Source organism: Botrytis sinoallii, assembly GCF_014898435.1.
Source record: "Botrytis sinoallii strain Bc 23 chromosome Unknown BSIN_015, whole genome shotgun sequence".
In the NCBI taxonomy this organism is placed as follows: Eukaryota; Fungi; Ascomycota; class Leotiomycetes; order Helotiales; family Sclerotiniaceae; genus Botrytis; species Botrytis sinoallii.
The window spans coordinates 144,470-168,092 of NW_024066042.1; the positions used below are offsets into that span (position 1 = coordinate 144,470).

Below are 23,623 nucleotides of genomic sequence, written 5' to 3' on the forward strand. Positions count from 1 at the left end.
AGTAGCGGTTTTATTCTTTGCTCTTCTCTCATCACTACTTTTCATTTTGTCAGCTGGCACAACAGCAAATCCTCCTCTTTGTGGCCATGCTTATATGCTGTAAGAACTTAAGCAGAAGATTCACTACATATCAAACGAACCCACCTTGTGTTTGTACTTCCACCATAGGGCTTACACAAATATCTGCCCTCTCAACATCTGTTTCTCAGCCCTCCGATGATCGCCCATCATTTGTACAACTCATCTTATCTGGACATACGATACTTCTCCATCTAGGCCATGCAGCCAGCCGTCTATCGGGCTCTTGAACCAGAATGTAGGCACCTGCAATAACCCGGCATCAATCATGTGCCAAAGCAGCCTCATACTACTCCATGGACTATGATTTCCACAGATGATTCTCACACAATGTTTCAGGTAGCTGTGGAAAGTTTCACACATCATAGGGCAGAGATGGTTCCATTCATTTCACGTCCAATCATGAACATCACTTTAGCAAGTGATGACGTATCATTACCATGTCAATTATCACCTACCTTAGTTTCTCTAAATTATGGATTCAGATCAACTACATCGATAAGGATACCAAGGCAGGTTGCCTTTATTTTCACTGGGACAGAACAAGAATTGGCTGAAGTCTGAATGGGAGTCTCTGCCAAATTAACTAAGCTGCATACAAAAACGTACACATGAGTTGTCTTTCTTGAGGCAAAGCATTGTTTGCTTGGATATTTGAGCTCTTTTTTCCCCCAGACTGTACTGCTGAGGGATCTTTTGACTGTGATTCCAAGAGGCTCCATCAATGACTTGGCAAATTATGAGAGTATGAACCTTTCTCTCTAGTTGAGGGTTAACAATGTATTTTCAATCTCTGGAGTGACCATTCAACGAAAATCTATGCGAACGAAATGACATTATGAACTCATTTATTCATAAAAATTAGATGATTACACACTAGCTTGTTTATCCTTCCATTCTTTACTGGCTCTTCTATAACCTTCAAACCAGAATCCAAGAAAATTATATCAAGCAAGCCCTCTTTCCAAACCCTTACCCATTTCACCATTCCACCTGATCCAATCAAAACTAAAAAGTGAATTATCACAGTCTTTTATGCTCAACATTTCTTATTGTCAGCCCACCTTTGTTTTTATTTTCCTAAGGATTGATCAATAAGTAGAATCGACACTAAGTGGATCCTTTGACTACACTATACTAATGCACATACTAGATATCAAGAGAGCGCCTTGTCATTCTTCAAAAGTGGAAACTGGATGTAGGGAGAGTTGCTAAACTGTTTCCAAATTGTTTTTCTTTTTCTACTTTGGAACTCAGATTACTTATAATTCAAGCTTGTGAGATATCACCGATGGACCTTGAGTGGATGTTTGTAAACAGAACGGAAATCAATCTTTGTAATCATTGATGATGGATTAAATTGCTAAATTATTTCTATCGTTTCTATGTACTTAAAACATTGCATATATCTTTGATATCATACCGAAATATCCAACCCGATTTTTTGACTGTAGAACAATCTTAACTTTCATGAAGCTATTCCGCCGCTGGAGCAGCAGTCTGTTCGGCGGAGCTTCCTCCGGTCGCCGAAGCACCCGGAGGTTCCGATGATGGAGCTACATCATCATATGAAATAGCCATATACTTTCCAGGATAGTATTTAGCCACCCACATTTCTGCAAGCATACTCTTTGAAATATCTTTCAACTAGTAATTGATCGGGACACCTGAAGTACCTTCTGCAGCTTTCTTGAGATAATCTTCAAGTGCAGTCATCATATAATTGATATCGATAATCGTATTCGAACCATCATCTATCTCTGCCAGAGCCGAGAGGGAGGATTTAACGTCGCTGGCTTTCATGGACATCATTTGGGCACCTGTGCGCGCTGCCTCTGCCGCCTGCGAAACTGTGCCTTTATTGGCTTGGGTAGCGTTTTGTAGGGCTGCTCGTCCGTCAAGACTTGATTGAGGATCGAATTTGGCAAATTTTTCAACACCCGGTTTGACGCCGTTGGACACCATAGAGGGAATAGCTCCCATGCAGATCATGGTCACGCGAGAATCAATATTCTGGGAACTGAGCAGACTTTTGACGCTGTTTGCCATAAACGAGTTTGCGCCAAACAAACCCGCCAGCTTGACCTTCGTAGAACTTGGCAAGATCCATTTGTTGTTGAAGCGATTTCACCACGCTGTTTATCTTGTCACTGGCCGGCCATCGTGCTTGTACTATTCAAGATATGCACCGTACCCATGAAACTGGATCCAAACGACGTTCCTGAAATGATGCTGAATTTCTTAGCATCGGGAGAATTGGATTCGTCCTGTTGAGCAAGTTGCAACATATTGCTTGTGCTAGTCGGGACAATCTTTTCGCCTTTAAAAAGACGATTCTAGACTTTAATTGCTCTGTCGACATTAAGCGCGAAGGGAGTTAGAACGGATGCATTCTTATGCGTACAAGAAACGGAAATCACAAGAGTACCCGAAGTACTATGTTTGGATACTTGATCACTAATCTGATTTGCAGCAGCTCGATTCATCTGCGCCGCAACATCGTTGCCAAGCCATTTCATCGTGGCCGATACATATGCGGAGACATTACTCGCCAGCGATTTCCACTCTTGACTATTCGTATCATTGGTAAATTCCGGACATCCATGTTTATCGAATCGGAAGCCAACGGCATGCTTTTGATTTGCGTTTTGACCTCATCTACTGGATTTTCCATATTCACATGCACGCTTTTGATTTGTGCGCGAAGCGGCTGGATCTTCTCTTTGGAGTTTAGTTTTTTCCTCTGCGTATTCGGACGCGGCGTTTTCGAATCGATGCGGGAGTCGAGTTCCTCGATTGAGTGGCTGATTTTGCTGGTGCCGATGTCGAGATTCATTAGTTCTGTGCGGGACATTTCGAGACTGCGTTTGGCGGTTGAGAGGGTGTTCAGTTCTTCTTGAGCGGCGTCGACGGGAGCTTGGAAGGCGGAGATTTGAGATGCGATTTGGAGAGCTTCGTTGCTGACTATGTTGGCCATTACTAGTGATAGATCGTAGGAGATTGAAGAAGGTGTTTTGGAGGATGGTTCTTTGGATTGTTCTTTGGATTGGTAGCGGGAGAGGAAATAGGAAAGCCAATTGCTTTGATGATGGAGATGGGGAGCGGTTTGTTTGTTATGCTTATTTAGAAGCTGTTCATCTAGTGGTGATGGTTTTGATCGTTGTGGGGTTTTGAGGGAGATTGTTGGAGGGAATGTGCGAGTCTCGAGGTAGTCTATATACTTTCGTTTCAGAGTGTTCGTTTTACATACTCACTTCAATGTTCGTGTCTTGGGTCTTCAGATACTGTCATGAAATGAAAAATGTGCAGGCTGGCTGATCAGAATCGTCATCGGAAGCTGAAGGTAACGCTTACCTAGGTACTTCTAAGATAACGATCAGATTTCTCAGAGAGAACCTCTTTTGTTTATTCTCGTGAGATTTGGATTCCCTCACATGTGTTTTTTCGACTGAATAAACAGGGGGGGGGTTGTGGTAAGAGGAGAGGAAAATTAAGGTTCTTGGCGTTTATTGGGGGGGGGGGTTACTGGGACTGGGACTGAGACCGGGATTGGAGGGAGGAAAGTCTATATTTTCTTGTATCGGGTGGGATGGGTTATAGATGAGGCTTGATTCTTGAATGGTATTATATTGTTAGGTGTTGTGGTGTTGTCGGGTGGGAAGAGTTTAAGAAATGGAAGAGGAGAAGTGAGAGCTAGGGGTTTGGATTTGAGTTTGAAGTTAGGACTGATTGGTTTTTTTAGTTGAAAGTGGTGGCAGTATAATTTAATGTGGTGAGGAGAATGTTATGGGTCGGGCAATAGATGAGTTGAAGAATGATGAGAGGAGACTGTTGGTGTAAGTTATGAGGAAGATGGGACGGCTGGATGAATAGCAAGATAATGTGATGGGAGTGAAGTTATGCTACGCGGTATTCAGAGTTTTCTATATACTTAGGTATGTCAGGAACTTTGGATCATTTGTGTTATCTCTCGGAATGGGGTTCGGTTCTGCATTGTGAGAACTGAATGGGCTGAGGAAGTGAGGATTGAGGAGGTCAAGGAAGAACATAATGCAATATCCCTTCGAGAGATGTATAAAGCATTAAAGACAACATCAACTTTCTCCTCGAAAGTAAACATTCGCCATGACATCGAATAATGTCTCTCAATATCCCAAGAGTACCACAGCTCTAGAAGTTCTCTGAGACTCAGCATTCCACGAAATATACATGTATGTGCTTTCGCCTCTCAAAATGCTATATAGTTCTGATACTTTTCAGACCACACAGTTACTACACCAAACCCTCACCTCGTCCAACAATACAACCCAGTAGTTCCAGCCAGTTTTCTCAAAGTACCTAGCTCAAGGGAAGAAGATTGTTTTCTTTCTGTAACAAAGATTGAGAATTTGCATCACTCTCGACATCTCACGCGATGAAACTATTTCCGAGATCCAATAGATCAGAGTACAAGTTACTTCTACGGAGCAAAATAAATATCAGAAAGAGAAACAGAACAGTACAGTTGAAGAGTTCACCACCAGGTTTTTGCTATTGCTAAAAGATTCAGAAAGTATGGATGGCCTTGTAACCACGATGAAAAGGGTAGAAAGCTCTTCATCAGAACGCTGTGTATATCTTTCAGCTAACACATCAAGTTCCAACTTTGATATTTATCTATATGTAAGATCTTACCCATCTAGATATTGTATAGATAGGTAGGAATCTAACAGTGTTGAGTGAAGACGTTATCGCGTTGAAGATATGAGATGCAAGTTCTTGTAAAGGAAGTCTGGAAGGATATTTAGTATTAGTATTTGTATGTATACAGACCTGCATTCTTGTCATCTGCTGAGGTTTCTAGTTGCGATTCTTCATTTGTTCTTTTATTCATTTTCTCATGCTTTCATATAAATATTCTTACAGTCGTTAATAATAGATCTACCACACTTCGCGTTTGTATCTTATACTTCCCTCTTGGATAAACCGTACACCCCCCTCGCACAATTCACGATCTCAATCCATTCCAACCCATCCCATCCCACCAGTTTCTTCTCTCCCTCTCTCTCCTCTCCCCTCCCCCGATCCCATCCACCACCCCCCTCCCCAAAAAAACAAATCAATCCACCTACCAACCAACCAAACACATACCCCAGAAAATCCTCTCCAATCTACACACTAAAATTAAACTTACTCACAATTTTCCATCTCATACCCATCTCATACCCATCTCATCCCAATCTCTCACTTCCATCCGCCCTCCAATTCCCCCTCCCTCTCCATTCCTCTCCAACCTCCCATTCAACCCCCCATCACCCCCCGCATTTTATGCTAAAATCCCGGATAAATGATAAATGAATTCCATCCCTTTTCCAATTCTCTCGACCTTCCTTTCCAGGCTCCAAGTTCGGTTTATTTACTAATATAAGATTACATAGGTACTCAAATATCATACCATACATACCATACAAACCAAGAATGTAGAATAGATACATCATTACCTAGAATTACCTATAATCACCACATGTTAATTTCTTATTTTCCATTTCCATTTCCATTTTCCACAAAAACAAAAACAAAAAAAACAATCCAAATCTACCTACCATACAAGGTACCATACAAGGAGAAAAGGAAAGCGATCCTACGGTCCTGAATCCCGAGAGTTGATAAATACCACCACACCACACGACATATCACACCCTCACTCATCACACCCCATGCATCCCGGAGAATTGTGCCTTTAGGTATTCTATGTAGACTCGCATGATGGGACATGCAATTAAGCATTCTAGATTTTAAAGATGATATTGTGATCTGGGGTGCATAGGCTAAATAGAATTTGGATGGGGTACTCTGTAGAATGTCATTATTGCATTGCATTGCGTGGGGTACCTAGGGTAGCGATAGATGGGTGTTAAGGTTACTGCGGGGTGTGATTTCTGTAACCGGTACACCGGTATGGATTTAGAAATGGGAGATAGGTGGAGATTTAAATGTAGATTGAGATTGAGATTGGAGAACTATGTACAATAGAGGAGGTAGAAGAGAAGAGAAAAGAAAAGAAAAGAAAAGAAGCGGAAATGTAAACTATAAACTTCGTATCTGCCACTATTTCTCCTAGTCTTCCTCGTGCATCTCCTCATCTATTTCAAGGAATTTAGAGACACTGTGTGATGGGTTTGTTAGTCAAGTAACCTCATCGCATCACACACAAAGCAGAAAGGAAAATAATAGTTCAAACTTACCTGCCAGTAATACGAATTTCCAACCATACACTTATAAGGCGCGGCACACGAACCACCCTTCGTATAATCGAAACTCAGACCTCCGCATTGTGCGTATCGCGGAAGCGCTTTGAGTACCGGTAATGCGAGGATTTTCTGGCTCGCGTGTTCGGCTGCGATGACAATGAGAGAGGAGGGGTTTGTGGAGGGCATGCCGGGGAAGATTGATGCGTCTGGATTGATTAGTGGATGTTTACTCATGAGGAAAATTGGGGATTTGCTCTGTAGGAAAGACGAAAGAGATGGAGAGAAATAGGATACATACCAACCACGTGAATATTATCCGTGCCATAAACAAGCGCGTTGAGATCAACCACAGAAGTACCTCCTGCTAATCCCGAATCCGTTCCCATCTTCGCAGTTCCTAGCCAATGGTTTGCTCTTCTCGCCCCGATATTTGCATATGTAAGCGGTACACTCGCCACGTACTGTGCACCCGTCATCCCCGGTTTTGGATAGATAAATGTGAGATTCTTGACTGTTGAAAGTGCGGCTACCACATGATCAATAGCTGTGGCTACTGCTGCGAGATCATATGTGTTTCCCCAAGGCATGGTAGAAACGGACATTGTGAGGCCCTTGCTGATTGTTGTACGTCCTCGTGGACCGACTTGACCACGGCCAAGATAAGAGGAGAGAGTCATGGCGGTGGGAACGTCGCCTTCGACGCGGGCAGTCCACTGAATGGCGCGGGGAATTCCGTCGCCGGGAGTTACTTGGTCCCAGAATATGGGGCCGATGTCGGGAGCTGCTTGGGCGAGAGGACCGGTGCGTTTGGTAAGGTAGGAGGTAGCGTCTGCACTTATGGGTGTATTCCATGCTGCAACCCAATCATAATAGGAGATATTCGGATGCGAGATTTGTGTATCGGTATTGAGATGATCGTCGAGGTTATAACCGACTGGCAGGTTGTACCAGTAGCTGGAGTTTATCATTGTTGGTCCGTCGGTGGAGGTAAGGACCACATTTAGCTGATCTGTGGGACCTATTCCACTTCTGAAAAGGAGCTTGGGAGTTCCGAAAGCACCGGCTGATATTATGACTCGACCTGTGACTGGAGTCAGGCTGACTACTCCTTGTCTGCCTCCATTGTTTGTGGCTTCCACTTCTATACCAGTTGCATGTCCTCCATCACGAACAATTCTCTTGACACTAGTATTGAGCCACATGTGAAAGTTCGAGCGTTTGTTTGCATCCACTAGATAAGTTGCTAGTGGACCACCACGCTCTCCATTGATATACATGTATGGTGCATATGCAAATGTTCGATTCTTCTGAGCCGGTACACTGTTCGCCGTAACATTTGTCCAGCCAGCATTTTTGAGACCACCTGCAACAACATTATATCCTGATTGAACATATAGTTTACCATCCATTGAGGGATGATCCGTGCCGGGAATCGTGCTGAAGACTCTCGAGGTGGCGGCTGCTACATCTTTTGATTGCCACCCAGGGGGGAAGTTGTAATCCCAATCTGATGGATCTGGATTCCACCATAAACCTGCATTGACGGCAGTACCTCCACCTAAAACGCATCCAGCCATTTGATCGATATCATCACAGGCGACGCCAACACTTCCGCCGTGCCAGATCCTATTGCATTCTCCCGGAACATCAAACCACGTAAGATTACTTCCAGAAAGCCAACCACTTTCCGGTCGAATTGCTAAGCATTGTTAGCGGATACAATACTGAGATTATCCTAGTACTTACTCCCACCCCATCTGGCTGAAGAAGCGACCCCCTTTTCGATCAAGAGCACGGACTTTCCACTTTGCGCAAGTTTATCTGCCATCGGTACACCTCCAGCCTAGAGCAAACAATTTCAGTATGCACATTTCAAATATTCGCACAAACAAAATGACGACACGAGAGCTAGTCCAAGAACCCATAAGAAAATGAAATCTTATGACTTCTCTCTTCAATGACAAGAAAGCACTGTAAAAAGAAACCATACGTACCCCTCCGCCAACGACAATATAATCGTAGGATGTGGAAGTCGGTATCGGTGATGTAGAATAAGTGGCTGTCGCAGTGGCTGTACCGGTGGTTGCTGTGATAGTGGCGGTCATCGTAGCCCAGTTTGAATAGGATGACTGGGTTGCAGAAGCCACCTTGATGGAAAACTCGCCCATGCCATTATTGTGCTCTGCAGCTATTAGTAAATATATAGCAGAAGGTAGCTTTCAAAGGAAACTGTATTGTATGTGCCACCAAATGCACGCAACTACTGTTAATAATTCCAAAAGATGTCAAATTAAACAAAATTCTTACGATATAAAACCGCATTAGCAGGATCGGAAGGGTTATCTGGAGCGCCAATGTTTTGAGCCCACCCGTACTCGAAGCCACCTGCCGATGTGCTAACATTGTATGCTGTTTGAGTTGGATCATCGAACTTGAAGCAGTTTGTACATTTGTAAACGAGAACCCAGTGTGTGGAATTTATCGAGGTGTAAAGCTGCGTTACACTTGCAGACCCGCCATATAGCACGGGTGTGGCATAGGAACTATTTAAGATCTATTAGCTTATTGCATGCGATGGATGTGGATATGAAAGTACATAAAAGGACTTACCCATAACGGAATGAAGTAATTATTTTGCCATTATAAGGCCAAGCAATCAACAGCAAATGTCCAGGCATTGCAGCACTGAGTTGTTGACCATGAACAACACCACTCCATCCTGTACCATTTGGAAGTGATCCAATCTTGTTTTCAATTAGCTGTTGGACCATTGAGGCAATGTATGGAACTTACAATCAAGCCAATGTAATCATAGGAGTCTGTAGTGAGTGCACTGGGTGGCAATGCCATTCCAAAGGTGTAACCCCCTTGTGAAACCAAAGAGAACTCCCCATCACCCACGATCGTGCCATTAGCTTCGGTACTTGTATAGAATGTAATGCCAGTATTCGGCTCGGTATAATAGCCATGCGCCGCGAAATCTTGACTTGATACCTCACGAACGGCTAGAAGTTATTAGAATGTGTGTGTGAGTATTATATTTTGGGGTATAAAACCAACCATAAGAAGCAATGGCAATAATGCCATAGAGTAGACCCGAGAACCGCATATTGGTACCTTTTCACAAAACTTTCCTGGAAATGTATATAGGGAGTGATCTCAGAGAAGGCTTTCTAACATGGGCAGACGATCCTACCTATATACAGGTTCAAGAAGAGCATGCCTAGTAGCCATTAAAATTTCGTGATAAGTGCCGGATGAATTAAACCAAACTACTCGGCGGGAAATGGAGAAGTATGCATTTTTGGGAGACGAAAGGAAGGAGCCAAGATTTCTCCAGTTTTTGAAGGACAGGCAGGCCATTATCCGTTTGGTCGTTTGAGCAATATTCTCACTATTGTAAATTATACGGATGGTCTTCCCGGAGAACGTGATACATGAAGGATGGAATTTTATTAAATCCCAATATATTTTGATACAAGTCGGCAGCGTACAGACTTTCTGCCGGTATTCATCCTGTTCATCACATACTTTCGAAATGACCACGAGGTACTCTGCCGGCAAAACTGTGGGGAAGGAGGCTTGACATCTTATAACTTGTGATATATACAAGGGAATTTCAACCTCATTGCCACAAGTGAAAAGAAGGATTGCGGTAGACTGACGTGCCAAGAAAAATATCAAATTATCCGTCTGGTGCGCTGCATGTTGCCGAATGCTGGGGCATGAAACAACCATAACATATTTTGTACCACTCAGATCATCCCAGATAAATGGTTCCAGAAGCACACATATATGATATATAATGGTAACGTGCAGGTTTACCGTCTAGATGAGACTTCAAGAGAGCATCCATGTGAATGAAGGCACTGTGCAGATCATATATATGTATATGAGCTTGTCCCCATGAATAGAAATGAATCAAATGATTGGAATGACGCTCCGCTAGCCCTCCGGGAGCCACTGTCGTGGAGGCAGAATAATTGGCAAATATTGCATTGATTTGTTGTTACCCTACCGTTTTATGCTACACTTAGTATTGTATGAGAAAACTATAGCAGAATTCCTCTGGAAAAGCGGCAAAAACTAATTCCGGTGTTTGATAAAACCACTTGGTGTCCTCGTTGTTGAATGGGTCCATTCTGAAGGCGACTACAGCTCGATGCTTCAGATCCAGATGCTAGCTGTCATGATGTCGATGTTCGGAAGCTTACAAATATCGAGATAAAGTATGATGTTGGTGGTATAAGAGGCGAAACTGTCTTGTTGATGTTACTCGAGGATACCTTGGGGGAAGTCTCCACTTCAGGTGAGGGTCTTGCCGGTTTTTCCTTGCCCCATTCCCGAATACGAAATTTGCCTAGATGTGCAAAGGCCCAAACCATAAAACCATATCGATCTTCTGTGTGGAAATTGATGACAATCCAACCATTCAATATTTTTGGTTGAAAATTGGATGAGACGATGCGTTTCCTCTTGGTATAGAAGTAAGGGTGATCTTGAAGATATTGGGCTCTTGACAGAATTATCACAACGGATTGAAGCAAAGGGCTTCTTAATAACGTTGCAGTTTGGCAGATTCTGGTGTATACGTTTTTTCCCGGCTTTCGGCTACTCGTGGTCGGAACATTCAATGACCAGAATTGGAAATAGATTTCTCTGATTGGTTCGATTGATTAAAACTCCTGACTAAGCGAGCATCGAGCCATCATCGTTATGGTTTAATCCCGAATTTGAAGATTTGGAAACGCCCTTGGACTAACCTGAGTTGCCTCCATTGCCATTCTCTAAAAAGGTCCATAGTAGAGAAAGAGAAAGATATTAATTCTGGTGTTGCACACTCTTCTCCCCTCTTCTTTCTATCCATAATAATTCTACACAATGTCTTCATTTGCTATGCGTAGATTCACATCTGGTCCTTCGGTATGTTCCATTCTCTAACCTCGGGCCCCGCGTTCGTGGTAAGAACAGAAGAAGAAAAGAAGAATAACAATGCTAATCTGTTGGCCATGATTGCAGTTCTCGAGGGCACTGAAGAATCAAACTAGATCTTTCTCATCGACGAGACCTGCAGGTAGATCTGCCACAACTTTCAATATTCAGACCATTGGCTAATATCCAATCTGCAGCTCGAATCATTACACATGCGCCACTAAGAGCAAAGGAAGCTTCGCCTTTCGTGAGCAATAAATACCCGGTCGTTGTACGTATCTCGAATTTTTAGTGAAGGGTTGTGTCTGATTATTTGGCGCAGGATCACGAATATGATGCTATTGTCATCGGTGCTGGAGGAGCAGGTTTAAGAGCAGCATTCGGTCTTGCCGAGGCTGGTTTCAACACTGCATGCATATCAAAGCTTTTCCCAACCCGATCGCATACGGTAGCCGCGCAAGGAGGTATCAATGCTGCTCTGGGTAACATGCACGAGGACGATTGGAGATGGCACATGTACGATACCGTCAAGGGCTCGGATTGGTTGGGAGATCAAGATGCTATTCATTACATGACAAGAGAAGCGCCAGCATCTGTCATTGAGTTGGAGAACTACGGTTGCCCATTCTCAAGAACCGATGACGGCAAGATGTAAGAATGACTCTGGTAGCTCATTTGTGGTATTTTACTAAGAATGTCTATCTAGTTATCAACGTGCTTTCGGTGGTCAATCACAAAAATTCGGAAAGGGTGGACAAGCATACAGATGTTGCGCAGCTGCTGACAGAACTGGACATGCACTTCTCCACACTCTCTATGGTCAATCCTTAAGGCATAACACCAACTACTTCATCGAATACTTCGCGCTCGACTTGATCATGGAGGATGGAGAATGTAAGGGTGTTATTGCATACAACCAAGAAGATGGTACCCTCCACAGATTCCGCGCACACAACACTGTCTTGGCCACCGGTGGTTACGGACGTGCCTACTTCAGTTGTACATCCGCACACACTTGTACTGGTGATGGAATGGCTATGGTTGCTCGTGCCGGGTTACCTAACCAGGATCTTGAATTCGTTCAATTCCATCCTACTGGTATTTATGGCGCTGGTTGCTTGATTACTGAGGGTGCTCGTGGTGAGGGTGGATATCTCCTCAACTCTCAGGGTGAAAGATTTATGGAACGTTACGCACCAACCGCCAAGGATTTGGCTTCCCGTGACGTTGTTTCTAGATCAATGACCATGGAAATCAGGGAGGGACGTGGTGTTGGTCCAGAAAAGGATCACATCTATCTTCAACTCAGTCATCTTCCACCTGATGTTCTCCATGAACGTCTCCCAGGTATCTCTGAAACCGCATCCATTTTCTCCGGTGTCGATGTTACAAAGCAACCTATCCCAGTTCTTCCAACAGTCCATTACAACATGGGTGGTATCCCAACCAAGTACACTGGTGAGGTTCTCACTGTTGATGCTGAGGGTAAGGATAAGGTCGTACCAGGTCTTTTCGCATGTGGTGAAGCTGCTTGTGTTTCCGTACACGGTGCCAACCGTCTCGGAGCCAACTCACTTCTCGATTTGATCGTTTTCGGTCGTGCTGTATCCCACACCATTCGCGATAACTTCGAACCAGGAATGCCACACAAGGAGATCAGCGCTGACGCTGGTGCTGAATCTATCAGTGTTCTTGACCAAATTAGAACTGCTGATGGTACCAAGAGCACACACGAAGTCCGTCTCGCCATGCAAAAGACTATGCAGACAGACGTCAGTGTGTTCAGAACTCAAGAGAGTTTGGATGAAGGTGTCACAAAGATTAACGCTGTTGATCAAACATTCAAGGATATTAAGACTCAAGACAGAAGCATGATCTGGAACTCGGATTTGGTTGAGACTTTAGAATTGAGAAACTTGTTGACTTGCGCGTAAGTTTTCCCTGCGTATATTTCCGGAACTTACCGAATTATATACTAATTTTATACAGTGTTCAAACCGCCGAGGCAGCTGCCGCTAGAAAGGAATCTCGTGGAGCACATGCTCGTGAAGATTACCCAGAGAGAGATGATAAGGAATGGATGAAGCATTCTTTGACCTTCCAAAAGAAGCCACAAGGAAAGACCGATTTGACCTACAGAGCTGTTGTAGGCCACACCTTGGATGAGAATGAGTGCAAGGCTGTCCCACCATTCAAGCGTGTATACTAGATGTTCAGATTTGCACATGGAGTAATGGCTTAGGATCTGGCTAGGGGTTAAAGGGGTGCTTATACGACAAGCGACCGAGAAAAGGAAAGGCAAAGGTCGGGAGAGGAGAAGAAGATCATTAAAGATGAACATGGATATGACTCCAAGATCAGGAATGATCTATGAATCTTTGAGCTGGACATGAAGGGGCGTGGATTGTAGCATAGCCGGTTGGGAATTGGAGTGGATTAGTATGATATCTGTTGTTGTCGTCTGCGGTTTTTTGGCGTGCCAAGTTGTAGTACCCGTTTATAAGGTGTCGTCGTGGTTGTTGAATAAAATATCTTTATTTGAATTTTGCTATGACTACTGGCCAATGTGCTTAAATGTTTGACGTTTAGATCATAATTCCATTTGTTCATCGGTAGTTTAAGTGGTCGAGTGATAGATTCTTTGACATTTGTGTGCGACTTCCTCTCCAATTTACAGGCCCTTTGTTTTAACGAGAGCCAAGAGTCAAGAGCACAGTCACATGTCAGATGTCAGATGTCAGATGGCGGATGATCGAACGAGGTAGTTTCAACCGAGGAGATGTGGTGGGGGAGCGTTTCCGGAATGCGGGATTGTTCGGTAATGGATTAGGCTAGAGGGAAGAGAGTCAATGGGGGGTGATGATGATATACGGAGGGGAGCTAAATACTAGGTAGGTAAACTTAACTTGATGATTTATTTATGCCAATCAATTAATTAATCGTCTAGAGTACTAATGACGACTACGATATTTAAGTTGGGTGAACATTTTTGTGTTTTGGTTTTTCGATTGATTGATCGATTCTGTGATATTGATTTATTAAAGAACCTTGGAAAGAATTGTATACTTGTGTGTATGGTTTGATTTATCTAGTTATATCGGATGATATAAGATTATTAAATTATACCATCTCATCACATCATATCACTTTATTCAAACAACACATCGATAATTAAATATCACACCCTTATTATCTCAACATCGGAAAACATCACATCATGTCCTCAAGCGATCCACAAGGGAAAGGGAAAGGAAAGGCTCTCAATCCATCTCCCGCTTCTGCTTCTACTTCCTCTACATCTGTACCTCCAGCGCAAACAACTTCCAACGATACACCCAGTCGACAAGATGAACAATCTACTCCCTCTCTTCTCAACCGTATTGGAGCTTCGGCAGCAGGATTGGGTCGAGATGTTTTTGCGGGGGGAGCTGGTGTTGGAGGAGAGTCGTTGAGGAGAGATGCGCAGGGGTTACTTGTAGCGGCTGGGAATGGGAAAGAGGGAAGTACGAGTGCAATCGTGGGGGGGAATGGAAATGGAGATGTAGGGTATACGCAAACGCACAGGGGAAATCCTAGGTTAACGGATGGATCATCTTCGATGTCTGGGGGTGTTGGGGATACTCTTGGGATGAGGAGCGCGGGGAATGTGGGGACTAGTGGGAGTGGTTTTCAGGGAGCTGGAGGGAGTGGAGAATCGAATGGAAATGTCGTTGGAGGGGATGAAAGAGCGAGATGGATACAGCAGAATGAGCATGCATTTTCTGAGTTTTTGGATGGGCTTCCTTCTCTTACTCCCGTGGGTGATTCGGGCTTTAGGGATGGTGTTTCGGGATCTTCCTATGGGATGTACGAGAATATTCCGTACGGCGCTCCTTCGAATACAGTGGGGAAACAAGCTCTCGAAGACTCGTGGGCTCGATCTGCACAACGAGGCAACGATCAACGTGAGGGTTATTATGGGTCTCGCGCTGTAAATGCACGAGAATCAACGATCTACCATTTCGAGCCATTGCCGGCCTTTCATCCAGATAAAATGACGGCGGGGGAACATCGTCGAGAAGTTGTGAATGCGATTTCTCATAGAGATGCAGGGAACATGAATACCGATCACCACGATATATCCGTGCAAGAACAGGAAAGTAGAGATGGAGATGAAGTGCGCGATTTGCTATCGAGAATTGGAGGGGCTTCTTTTGATGAGGAGATTGCTGGGATGGATCGGGGAATGAGCGAGATGGAGATAGAGGGAGAGGATATGAAAGCCTACGAGAGAGAATGGATGGGTATGAGTTCTGTGGAACGGGATAGGATTATACAGGCTACGAGGGGTTTGTTTCCGGAGGAGGTGAAGAATGGAGGGGGGGTGGTACATGGAGGTATTGATGTGGAGAATTCGCTGAATTTGTTTCCGGAGCATGAGAGGGAAGCGGAGGAGAGAGGGAGAGGAGAGAGGGAAAGAGAAATGCACAGAGAAGAAGAAGATGATGATGATGAGTTTGAAGGCGAAGTGTTAAATTTCCAGGGAATAGAATGGAGAGTGAGGAAAGAAAAGAAACATGGGGACATAAAAAAAGGGATAAGAGGAGAGGCGAAAGAAGAGTGGAAAAGTGATTGGGAGGGTGTACTGAAGGGTATACTGATGAAGTATGGGGGGGATTAATACCGCTAGTCCGAGAAGCGAGAGAGGAATTAAAAGTCGAAGAGGAGAAGGGTGATGGGGGAGAGGGGAACGAGAAGGGGAATTTAAAAGCGCTGAGGAGATTGGGTGCTGTGTTGGGACATTTGAGAGGGTTGGATGGGAGTGGGAAGTAAGGATGAGATTTTATAATTGGAGTTTTTTTATTACATGTATAGAGTTCTCAGAACATCTGGAAGGAAATCCGAGGATTAACCAACTCTTTTATCAGAATAAGAAAATCCACATCATCAAAATCTCAACATCATCTAGATATCACCTATAGTATTGCCCCAAGATGCCAGCTATCCACATTAGTTATTTCCAAGCCTGCCTAGATATAATAGGATACGATAGGATAGGACTAATTCCTAATCTTCACTCTCATACCCAGTCTAGGTATCTATGCAAATGACCCTAGAAGATATCACATACATATATACATACACATATATACATAACCTCAATGATCAATCTACTGCCCATACATAATCAATCCTCACTATAATATCAAATAGAATATGATCAACACTGCAAACCCGATTAATCACTAACCGAATATTCATCCAAGGATCTATTTATTAATTATTCTATTAAGCTCCATCTATGACAAGGTTCCTTTACTGCTTTGCTCTGAGTAGGAATGTAGATATGATGTATTCATATAGGAGAATCAGCTAGAGATTTCTCAATCTATGTAGTAAGTACTACACAAAGTAAATCAGCAGCACACAAAATTCACAATCCCAAAACCGTGTGTATAAAAACCAACGCATCAAATTAGACTGACTATCAAGAACTACGAATATTAATCATATACAAGTCCTTTTCCACCCCCATACCCCAAAAGACATACCCCATAACCCCGGAGGAGAGCTCCATTTTGCAGTCCCACCTCCGTTTGCACCTCCCGCTTCGTCTCCTGTTTGATTCAGTCACTTCACCTATGCTCTTCTCTCCCTTTTTCTTCCCATTTCCTTTCCTTTCCCATTTTGAACCCGCTCTCACCCATACCCCGAATGCATATTTCTCGCCAGCGAACTCACTACCCGCTACCCGCAAAACGCTACGTTCACTCATTCCCCATCCCTCCCCATTCCAAGCCCCTTTTGTATGTTGAAAGAAATGTTAAAAAATAGAAAAATGAAAAGTCATGTCTTGCAAATTTGGATATCCAGTAAGTGAGTATCCACTAGTAGACGAAACACCCCACTGTTTCATTGTAAATAGGATGAATAGCTTGAATAAATAGGAAATGCTGCGTGCCGCCGACGTTAATGATAAAATAAAATGTTAATGAAGAACACCATCCTCACCCGATGATGAAGAATGGAAATGCAAAGCAAAGCAAAGTATGCGAACTAAAGAAGCAACGGGATTCCCTCCATTTTGATTAAAAAAAGTCGTGTATCGTGTCGCTGAGGTCATCTCCCTCCATTGACCGTTCTCTTTTTTTGTTGTTTTGTTTCTTCTCTCTTTTTCTCGTTTTTCTCTTTCTCATCAATCCTCCTTTCTCGTGTCCAAACTATGTATGTATAGTACACTGCGTCTCATGAATCATCAAGTTTCCGAGAAGGTGCCCAATTGCACTTCGTAAAACACACCGATAATGATTCACTCCCCCCATCAGTCCACCTCTTCATCCCACCCCCAGTACACCTATATGAACTTTTGACCCTCCACCTTACTCTTTTTCGTGACCTGTACCCAGGAACCAATCTCCTCAACAGCCTTTCTAGGCGCCTTTTTCCTTGTCAAAAGGAATCCTTGAACCTCAGCTGGACTGAACATATAGTCCTCGATATGTTCCGAAAACTGCTTTGCTAACATCTTAAGTTCTCCCTCTTCCAATGTTTCTTCTTCAACATTTTTCTCAATATCAGCTATTGTGAGGGTCTTCTTTCCCGTAGGAGTAGTAGCTTCTGTTTCAGTTCCAGTCCCGGCACAAGTTTCACTTATAATGGCGATAGGAGTATCTGGTGGAGTAAGAGGACGACTTCCCGCAAGTGGATTTGAAATCAAATTTGCATATGTCTTCTCCGACTCTGGGGTTGTGGGATCTGAAGTTGGGGTGAGAAGAGGGATTTTTTCTTCTTCTCTTTCAAGAGGAACTTGTGTTTTTTGGGTAATGGGCTCGGTAGCTGGTGAGGTAGTAGCGATAAGTTTCTCCCGTGGCGGGTCTTTAGAGTACATCCTCTCGAAAATTTCTTTGATTTGATGACGAGTGGCATTTGTGAATGCAACCTGACAATCTACGCGGCCTGGTCGGATGAGAGCTTCGTCTAGCTTTTCGGGGTGGTTGGTAGTCATCACCAAGACACGACCTTCATGCGAGGCTACACCATCAATAATCTATAAATACAGTCAGATTCTCAGACTCCTCAATGCGTGAAGAACTGTGGGAGCTTACATTCAAGAGACCGGATAATGAGATTCCTTTCTTTTCACCATCATCTTTCTTACCTTTCTTGCCTTTCTTGCTTCGTTTACCCTTGCTACGTCTACTCTTGCTCTTGCTCTTGCCCTTTCTTCGTGATTTTTTAGTGACCAGTTCGTCTTCATCTTCGCTGCTGCTGCTCTCGGAACTAGATTCATCCGACGACTCAACTTTGTCTTCATTGACTCGCGTTAGACCTGCGGTGTCGATATCCTCCAATAGTACAATGCATCTAGGTGGCAAGTTGGTAAAGAGATTCCCGAGTTCCTCTTCCGTAAGTGTAGGCTCTAGCAAGCTAACAACGTAGATATTCACCCCAAAAACGCCAGCGAGGGCAAAGGTCAAAGAAGTTTTACCGGTTCCTGGAGGTCCATGAAAGAGATACCCTCTGCGATAAGGTATACCACGAATGGCATACCAACGAGCAGTAGAAGGATTCAAGTATTCGTTAATGTCACGTAGTACTTTAGTTTTCATAACCTCATCCAAGACAACAGTTCTCATTGGACGACAAGGTCTTCTCGCCACCTCAATCCAAGAGCTTCGACCTCCCCATGCTCGACGCTCCTTGTTTGCAGGTCGACGAATGACAGTCTTTGCACTGTGATTTCTGTTTGAATAATCTTTAGCTTCTTGAAGAAGTTCCTTGATAGGTGTTGTGCTACGACCATAACAAGAGATGAGCAGCACTTGTTGGTCAGATACTGGGTTGCCATACGAAGAGGACGAAAAGACCATTTTTTCCGATCGCCTAACCCTGAAGTATCTACCATTATGCCAAAAAGTATGACTAGCTCCCATAGACGGTGTAAATTGTGGCTTAGTCTTGGAATCTTGATCAGCAAAATTGAGCCATTGTATAATACCGGTTCCGTCAAGCTGTGTCAAGGTGACTGAGTCCTCATTATCTAGGTCCCAATATCCCCGTCGTGCTGTTTCTGCCTGAAGAGAGCGAGAAGGTTTCATTTGGTACTTGTGTGCCAGGAATTCTATAACTTCGTCGTGAATTTCATCTCTGCTACTGATAGAGATATCAGACATCCAGTATGATCTCACGAATGACCATGCCCATGAATATAATACATCGAAAGCCTTGTTTCCCAGCCATAAAGCAGCCCAGAGAGAAACAAGGACCGTGATATCAAAACCAACGGTTTGTAAAACAATCTTGTGAATGTAGCCATATCCGGGAACGAGATTTTCTAGAAGGGTAGTTGGTAGGAGTCCGCCGAGTAAAGCTGCCGTTGTGCTTGTGTTAGAAGATGATGCAGATAAATTCTGGTGCAGAGCTTCTAAAACCGCATCGAGATCCATGTCGTTCAATCTCTTCTCTTTATATGATGGAGATCTTGTAGATTGAACGAACAAATGGAGAACTTGTCTGTGGGAATGGGATGGCGGAGGGGGAGTGAAGAACGTGAACACCTCAAGAAATGGTGATGAGTGTTATGTAGAATCGATCTGCAAGTTGTATGGTGGATCTTTGTTGGGCGTCAAGTATGTGTAATATTTGACAAGCAAGGTCAACAGTTTCTGTGTTAAGCTCTAAAGAAACACAAATCATAATTCAGAGGAGGGAAAGAGCGCATATGCAGTGTCCACAATTGGACCACGCGGCACGGTACAAACGGCGTGAATGGCGTGTAGTTGCCTCTTCTGATTCACTGGCTTAAATAGAACCCATATTACAAGGTGATGTGTATGAAATATGGTAAGTTTAATATTAAAGACAACCGGTACCATGTCACTGGGATATCGTCTGGGAACTTCCTGCGAATAGGACAACGAAATCGAGAGCCGCACCTTTCTCTTTGAATACCAAGCAACGAATGGGCGACCACAACGATCCCTTTTGTAGCTGGAGAGCTTAACTTTCAAATGTTACTAGTGGGGCATGGGAGATTTTAAGAGAAAGTTCTGACATAAAAGTAGGCAACAGACGCGGAGTAACTTGCTGACTACCTTGTAGTTATTCTAGGCCCTAGTGAGATATAAGGAACCCGATACAAATGTGATGAGTGTAAAAGGAAACAGACAACAAACCCATGTGATTTGCCGCACTAGCTTGTTAAATTCCGACGCTGGTACCCGTCTGACAAAAACAGATGCAAGCAATTGTACCATCTGTACGAGTAGCTAGACCCAAAAGCCAGGCTGAAGAGAGTTACGTCAAATATGTGGCAATGAATCAAAGGTGTGGAATAATGCAAGGAGTTGAAGAGGCGCTGGCCACGTTGTCCTGGAAAAATAGACCGGATGAAAAGAAATAGCAGACACAAAGTATGAAGGAGTTTACATGGAAGAGTCATAAAAACGTCAAAGTTCGCATCAGGTCCGAATGCTTGGGATTTTGTTGAAGTCTCTTGTCAGCATATCTTTGGTTGGAGAATACGAGCTTATTGAAATTATCGAACTAATTTCCAATATCTCAACAGTTGGACTTTCCAAAAAGGTTGGTGGTATCAAAAACTGCTAGACCATGGCTTCTTGGGTTGCCTTTAATGCAGTTGGTGAAGTTGGCTCGTAGTGGTAATGCAGAAAATGCAGTTTACCGCCACAAAGAATTGATGGAAGAAGAGAATTAGGGGAGCTAATCAGAATGACTGCCAACCCACTCTCAATGCATTCTTATAGCACATCTGGTAACATTTCTCTTTTGATTCGTTGTCGCTGCTGCTTGTATTCCCCACCATTTCTGCAAGCAACATACATTTGCTTCTTTGCCTTATTTGTGTCTCATTGGAAACCTTGGTATGTTCATATGATGACGGGATTGGAGAGACGAAGATGATGGGAGGGCTGAAGAATAAAACTTCATTGGTTTCCATGTTTATCATAAACAGGCTGAAGAGTCCATTGGCTCTTTACCTACCCGGGTCACACGCTGTATGTAGGAGGACAATCGAGTTTTTGCGTTGTGAAGATTCTAATAAGATGCGTATACGACGAATGATGAGGGAGGTAAGACCTGACTGAATGCATCTCAATAGTCCACACGAGACGAGATATCGGACATTGTTACCGCTAACGGCGAAATATTGATGAATTCCCGTGCATATGTAAGCAAAATGTGGATTGTACTCAGCCCTTCCTACTAGGTAGTTACTGATAGCTTCATGATTCATCAATCATTGATCTGTCAGCCTTGTCATCAAAAACGTCCCAATCCCGGATATCAATATCAGTCACTGCAGGATCCATCTTATCTGTTCTTTTTTTATGTATACCATTCTACCTTAACTAAGCGCTTTGTCTCATAGCAGCCTATCGATTGATCCAATTCGTGAGCCGTATATTACTTCTGTGTCGATAAATCTGGTAGCTCGCCCTGTTGTGGAGAGCTCCTCGTATAAACAAGTTGCGGCTCAACCGACTATCGTTACATCAGTGTCTTAGATTTCGATTACATAAAGACAACATTGCCCGTGGAGTACGCAATCGGCATTTGCGGCTTTGAGCTGCTCAATACTTTTTGAGAAAACTCTCGTTCAAGATGATGTCCGCTACGAATGAAGATGATCCTTTTCTCCAAGTACAAGCGTAAGTCTTTCTAGCCTTCTTCTGGGTCTCATTACCCTGCAGCTTTACCCCTCTGGACCCCCTCTGGGGATTGTTAGTTTTTCCGCAGTCTGCCTTACCCCTCATACATCACACCCACTCTCTTCGCGCAAGAGGCCTGGGCCTGCAATCTTCCTCTGCGACCATATGTATGCAATGCATACACATTTAGCCCTCTACTCTCCTCACTTCCCAATCATTTCGCGTGAACTTATCTTATGAACTCACGCGCATACTTCATCCCCCGCATATGCTTCAGAACCGCGCATACTCTACTGTTCAATATATTCCCAATCGGCATAATTCATTACAATTCTCTCACACCCTCAACTAACACAACCCTCTAGCGATGTACACCACCAACTATCCCTTACACGCCCCCTCTTTACCTCCTACCTGCGTATCCACTCTCTAACCAAATCTCCGCATCCAACTCCCGAACTCCTCTCCGCCCGCTCCGACCTAACTACCTCTCTCTCCCTCTTAACCGACGACCTGCAGGACCTTCGCGATTCCATATCCGCAATTCAAGCCGACCCCTACAAATATGGGTTACAGATCGAAGAGGTATCTCGTCGGGTACGGATGATAGAGGAGATTGGAGGTGAGGTAGATGACATGCGGGAAGAGCTTGAAAAAACTATGGGTGCTGCATCCAATTCCGGGGCTGGGGGAAATGCATATAATGATGACAATACCGGCTCACCTCTAGACGATGACTACGCCGCGGAATTCGAACATCAACAACAAATGCAAATGCTAAAGCAACAAGATGAGCAACTCGATAGTGTATTTCATACCGTAGGGAACCTCCGTCAACAAGCCGATGACATGGGCAGAGAGTTAGAAGAACAAACAGGAATGTTACAAGAAGTAGAAACGGTAACCGATCGAGTGAGTGGGAGACTTCAAGGAGGAATGAAGAGAATGAATAAATTAGTCAAAGAGAACGAGGATGGACTGAGTAGTTGTTGCATTGGGGTGTTAATTTTCGTGCTGATTTTGTTGTTGGTGCTTGTGCTTATTTTGTGAAGGAGGCAGGAAGGCAACGGGCAGGCGGAAGGAGAGGAGTACTTTGCCCTTTGAATTCATCTCATCTAATTTTTCATTTCCTGTCTATCTTTCTTTCTGTAACCAGAACAAGCATCGGAGTTCAGGCGTTGGATAGAGGTGTAATACACAGGGAGCTCAAAAGCTGATCAGAACCGATCAGGTCAGAAAGGACGGCGAGGCAAGGCAAGGAAAGGAGAATAATAAACTGAAATTTCGAAAGCAAGCGGCAAACAAAAATCTCAACAATCTTCAGAAACTCGAGAAGCTTAGAAGCTCAAAACGAGCGCATGCATATAGAGGGAGATCAAAGATAAGAAAAAGAACAAATACAGTATCAAGACTTGCGCTTTAAATGAAATAACAAATCATAAATTCCACAGGGTGCCCAACATCGAGGCAGGTTGAGATCTTATGTTTGTACTTCCACTTTGTGTCCTACACATTCGTAACCATATTCACAACTGATCCAGAAGTCAGAATACCCATCACACACTCCCACAACCCCAAATCAGCACTTCAAAAGAATACTAACCAGCCATACATATCTACTTTTTATTTATAACTCGTTCTCATTGATTTACTTTCATGCTAGTACTGATGAAATGCACTACCAATGCACTACTCCTTCCTAAAAGTTTTGCAATCCCAAGCCCATTCCAT

The 23,623-nt window shown here is 43.7% G+C and overlaps 8 protein-coding genes across 8 annotated transcripts; 3 read left to right on the forward strand and 5 right to left on the reverse strand.

The window, feature by feature from the left end:
* Positions 1 to 1,554: 1,554 nt before the first annotated feature.
* EAF02_008093 (uncharacterized protein) lies at positions 1,555 to 2,070 on the reverse strand (the record flags this gene model as incomplete). The annotated part of the gene is made up of 2 exons (XM_038904141.1): positions 1,555 to 1,694; positions 1,755 to 2,070. 2 exons carry the CDS (start codon positions 2,068 to 2,070, stop codon positions 1,555 to 1,557), a joined length of 456 nt encoding a protein of 151 aa, XP_038755863.1.
* A 13-nt stretch (positions 2,071 to 2,083) lies between these two features.
* On the reverse strand, positions 2,084 to 2,366 carry EAF02_008094 (uncharacterized protein; the record flags this gene model as incomplete). Its single annotated transcript, XM_038904142.1, has 2 exons — positions 2,084 to 2,250; positions 2,273 to 2,366. The coding sequence occupies 2 exons, from the start codon at positions 2,364 to 2,366 to the stop codon at positions 2,084 to 2,086; spliced, it is 261 nt and encodes an 86-aa protein (XP_038755864.1).
* Positions 2,367 to 2,414: 48 nt separating this feature from the next.
* EAF02_008095 (uncharacterized protein) lies at positions 2,415 to 3,055 on the reverse strand (the record flags this gene model as incomplete). Its single annotated transcript, XM_038904143.1, has 2 exons — positions 2,415 to 2,711; positions 2,759 to 3,055. 2 exons carry the CDS (start codon positions 3,053 to 3,055, stop codon positions 2,415 to 2,417), a joined length of 594 nt encoding a protein of 197 aa, XP_038755865.1.
* A 3,159-nt stretch (positions 3,056 to 6,214) lies between these two features.
* EAF02_008096 (uncharacterized protein) lies at positions 6,215 to 9,417 on the reverse strand (the record flags this gene model as incomplete). Its single annotated transcript, XM_038904144.1, has 9 exons — positions 6,215 to 6,223; positions 6,303 to 6,514; positions 6,607 to 8,007; positions 8,055 to 8,151; positions 8,303 to 8,490; positions 8,616 to 8,851; positions 8,919 to 9,052; positions 9,102 to 9,313; positions 9,369 to 9,417. 9 exons carry the CDS (start codon positions 9,415 to 9,417, stop codon positions 6,215 to 6,217), a joined length of 2,538 nt encoding a protein of 845 aa, XP_038755866.1.
* A 1,772-nt stretch (positions 9,418 to 11,189) lies between these two features.
* EAF02_008097 (uncharacterized protein) lies at positions 11,190 to 13,449 on the forward strand (the record flags this gene model as incomplete). Its single annotated transcript, XM_038904145.1, has 6 exons — positions 11,190 to 11,231; positions 11,328 to 11,382; positions 11,438 to 11,511; positions 11,563 to 11,891; positions 11,947 to 13,170; positions 13,230 to 13,449. The coding sequence occupies 6 exons, from the start codon at positions 11,190 to 11,192 to the stop codon at positions 13,447 to 13,449; spliced, it is 1,944 nt and encodes a 647-aa protein (XP_038755867.1).
* A 1,008-nt stretch (positions 13,450 to 14,457) lies between these two features.
* EAF02_008098 (uncharacterized protein) lies at positions 14,458 to 16,052 on the forward strand (the record flags this gene model as incomplete). Its single annotated transcript, XM_038904146.1, has 2 exons — positions 14,458 to 15,871; positions 15,910 to 16,052. The coding sequence occupies 2 exons, from the start codon at positions 14,458 to 14,460 to the stop codon at positions 16,050 to 16,052; spliced, it is 1,557 nt and encodes a 518-aa protein (XP_038755868.1).
* A 1,522-nt stretch (positions 16,053 to 17,574) lies between these two features.
* Positions 17,575 to 19,666, reverse strand: EAF02_008099 (uncharacterized protein; the record flags this gene model as incomplete). The annotated part of the gene is made up of 2 exons (XM_038904147.1): positions 17,575 to 18,267; positions 18,326 to 19,666. The coding sequence occupies 2 exons, from the start codon at positions 19,664 to 19,666 to the stop codon at positions 17,575 to 17,577; spliced, it is 2,034 nt and encodes a 677-aa protein (XP_038755869.1).
* Positions 19,667 to 21,845: 2,179 nt separating this feature from the next.
* On the forward strand, positions 21,846 to 22,942 carry EAF02_008100 (uncharacterized protein; the record flags this gene model as incomplete). Its single annotated transcript, XM_038904148.1, has 2 exons — positions 21,846 to 21,892; positions 22,258 to 22,942. 2 exons carry the CDS (start codon positions 21,846 to 21,848, stop codon positions 22,940 to 22,942), a joined length of 732 nt encoding a protein of 243 aa, XP_038755870.1.
* Between the last annotated feature and the right edge of the window lie 681 nt (positions 22,943 to 23,623).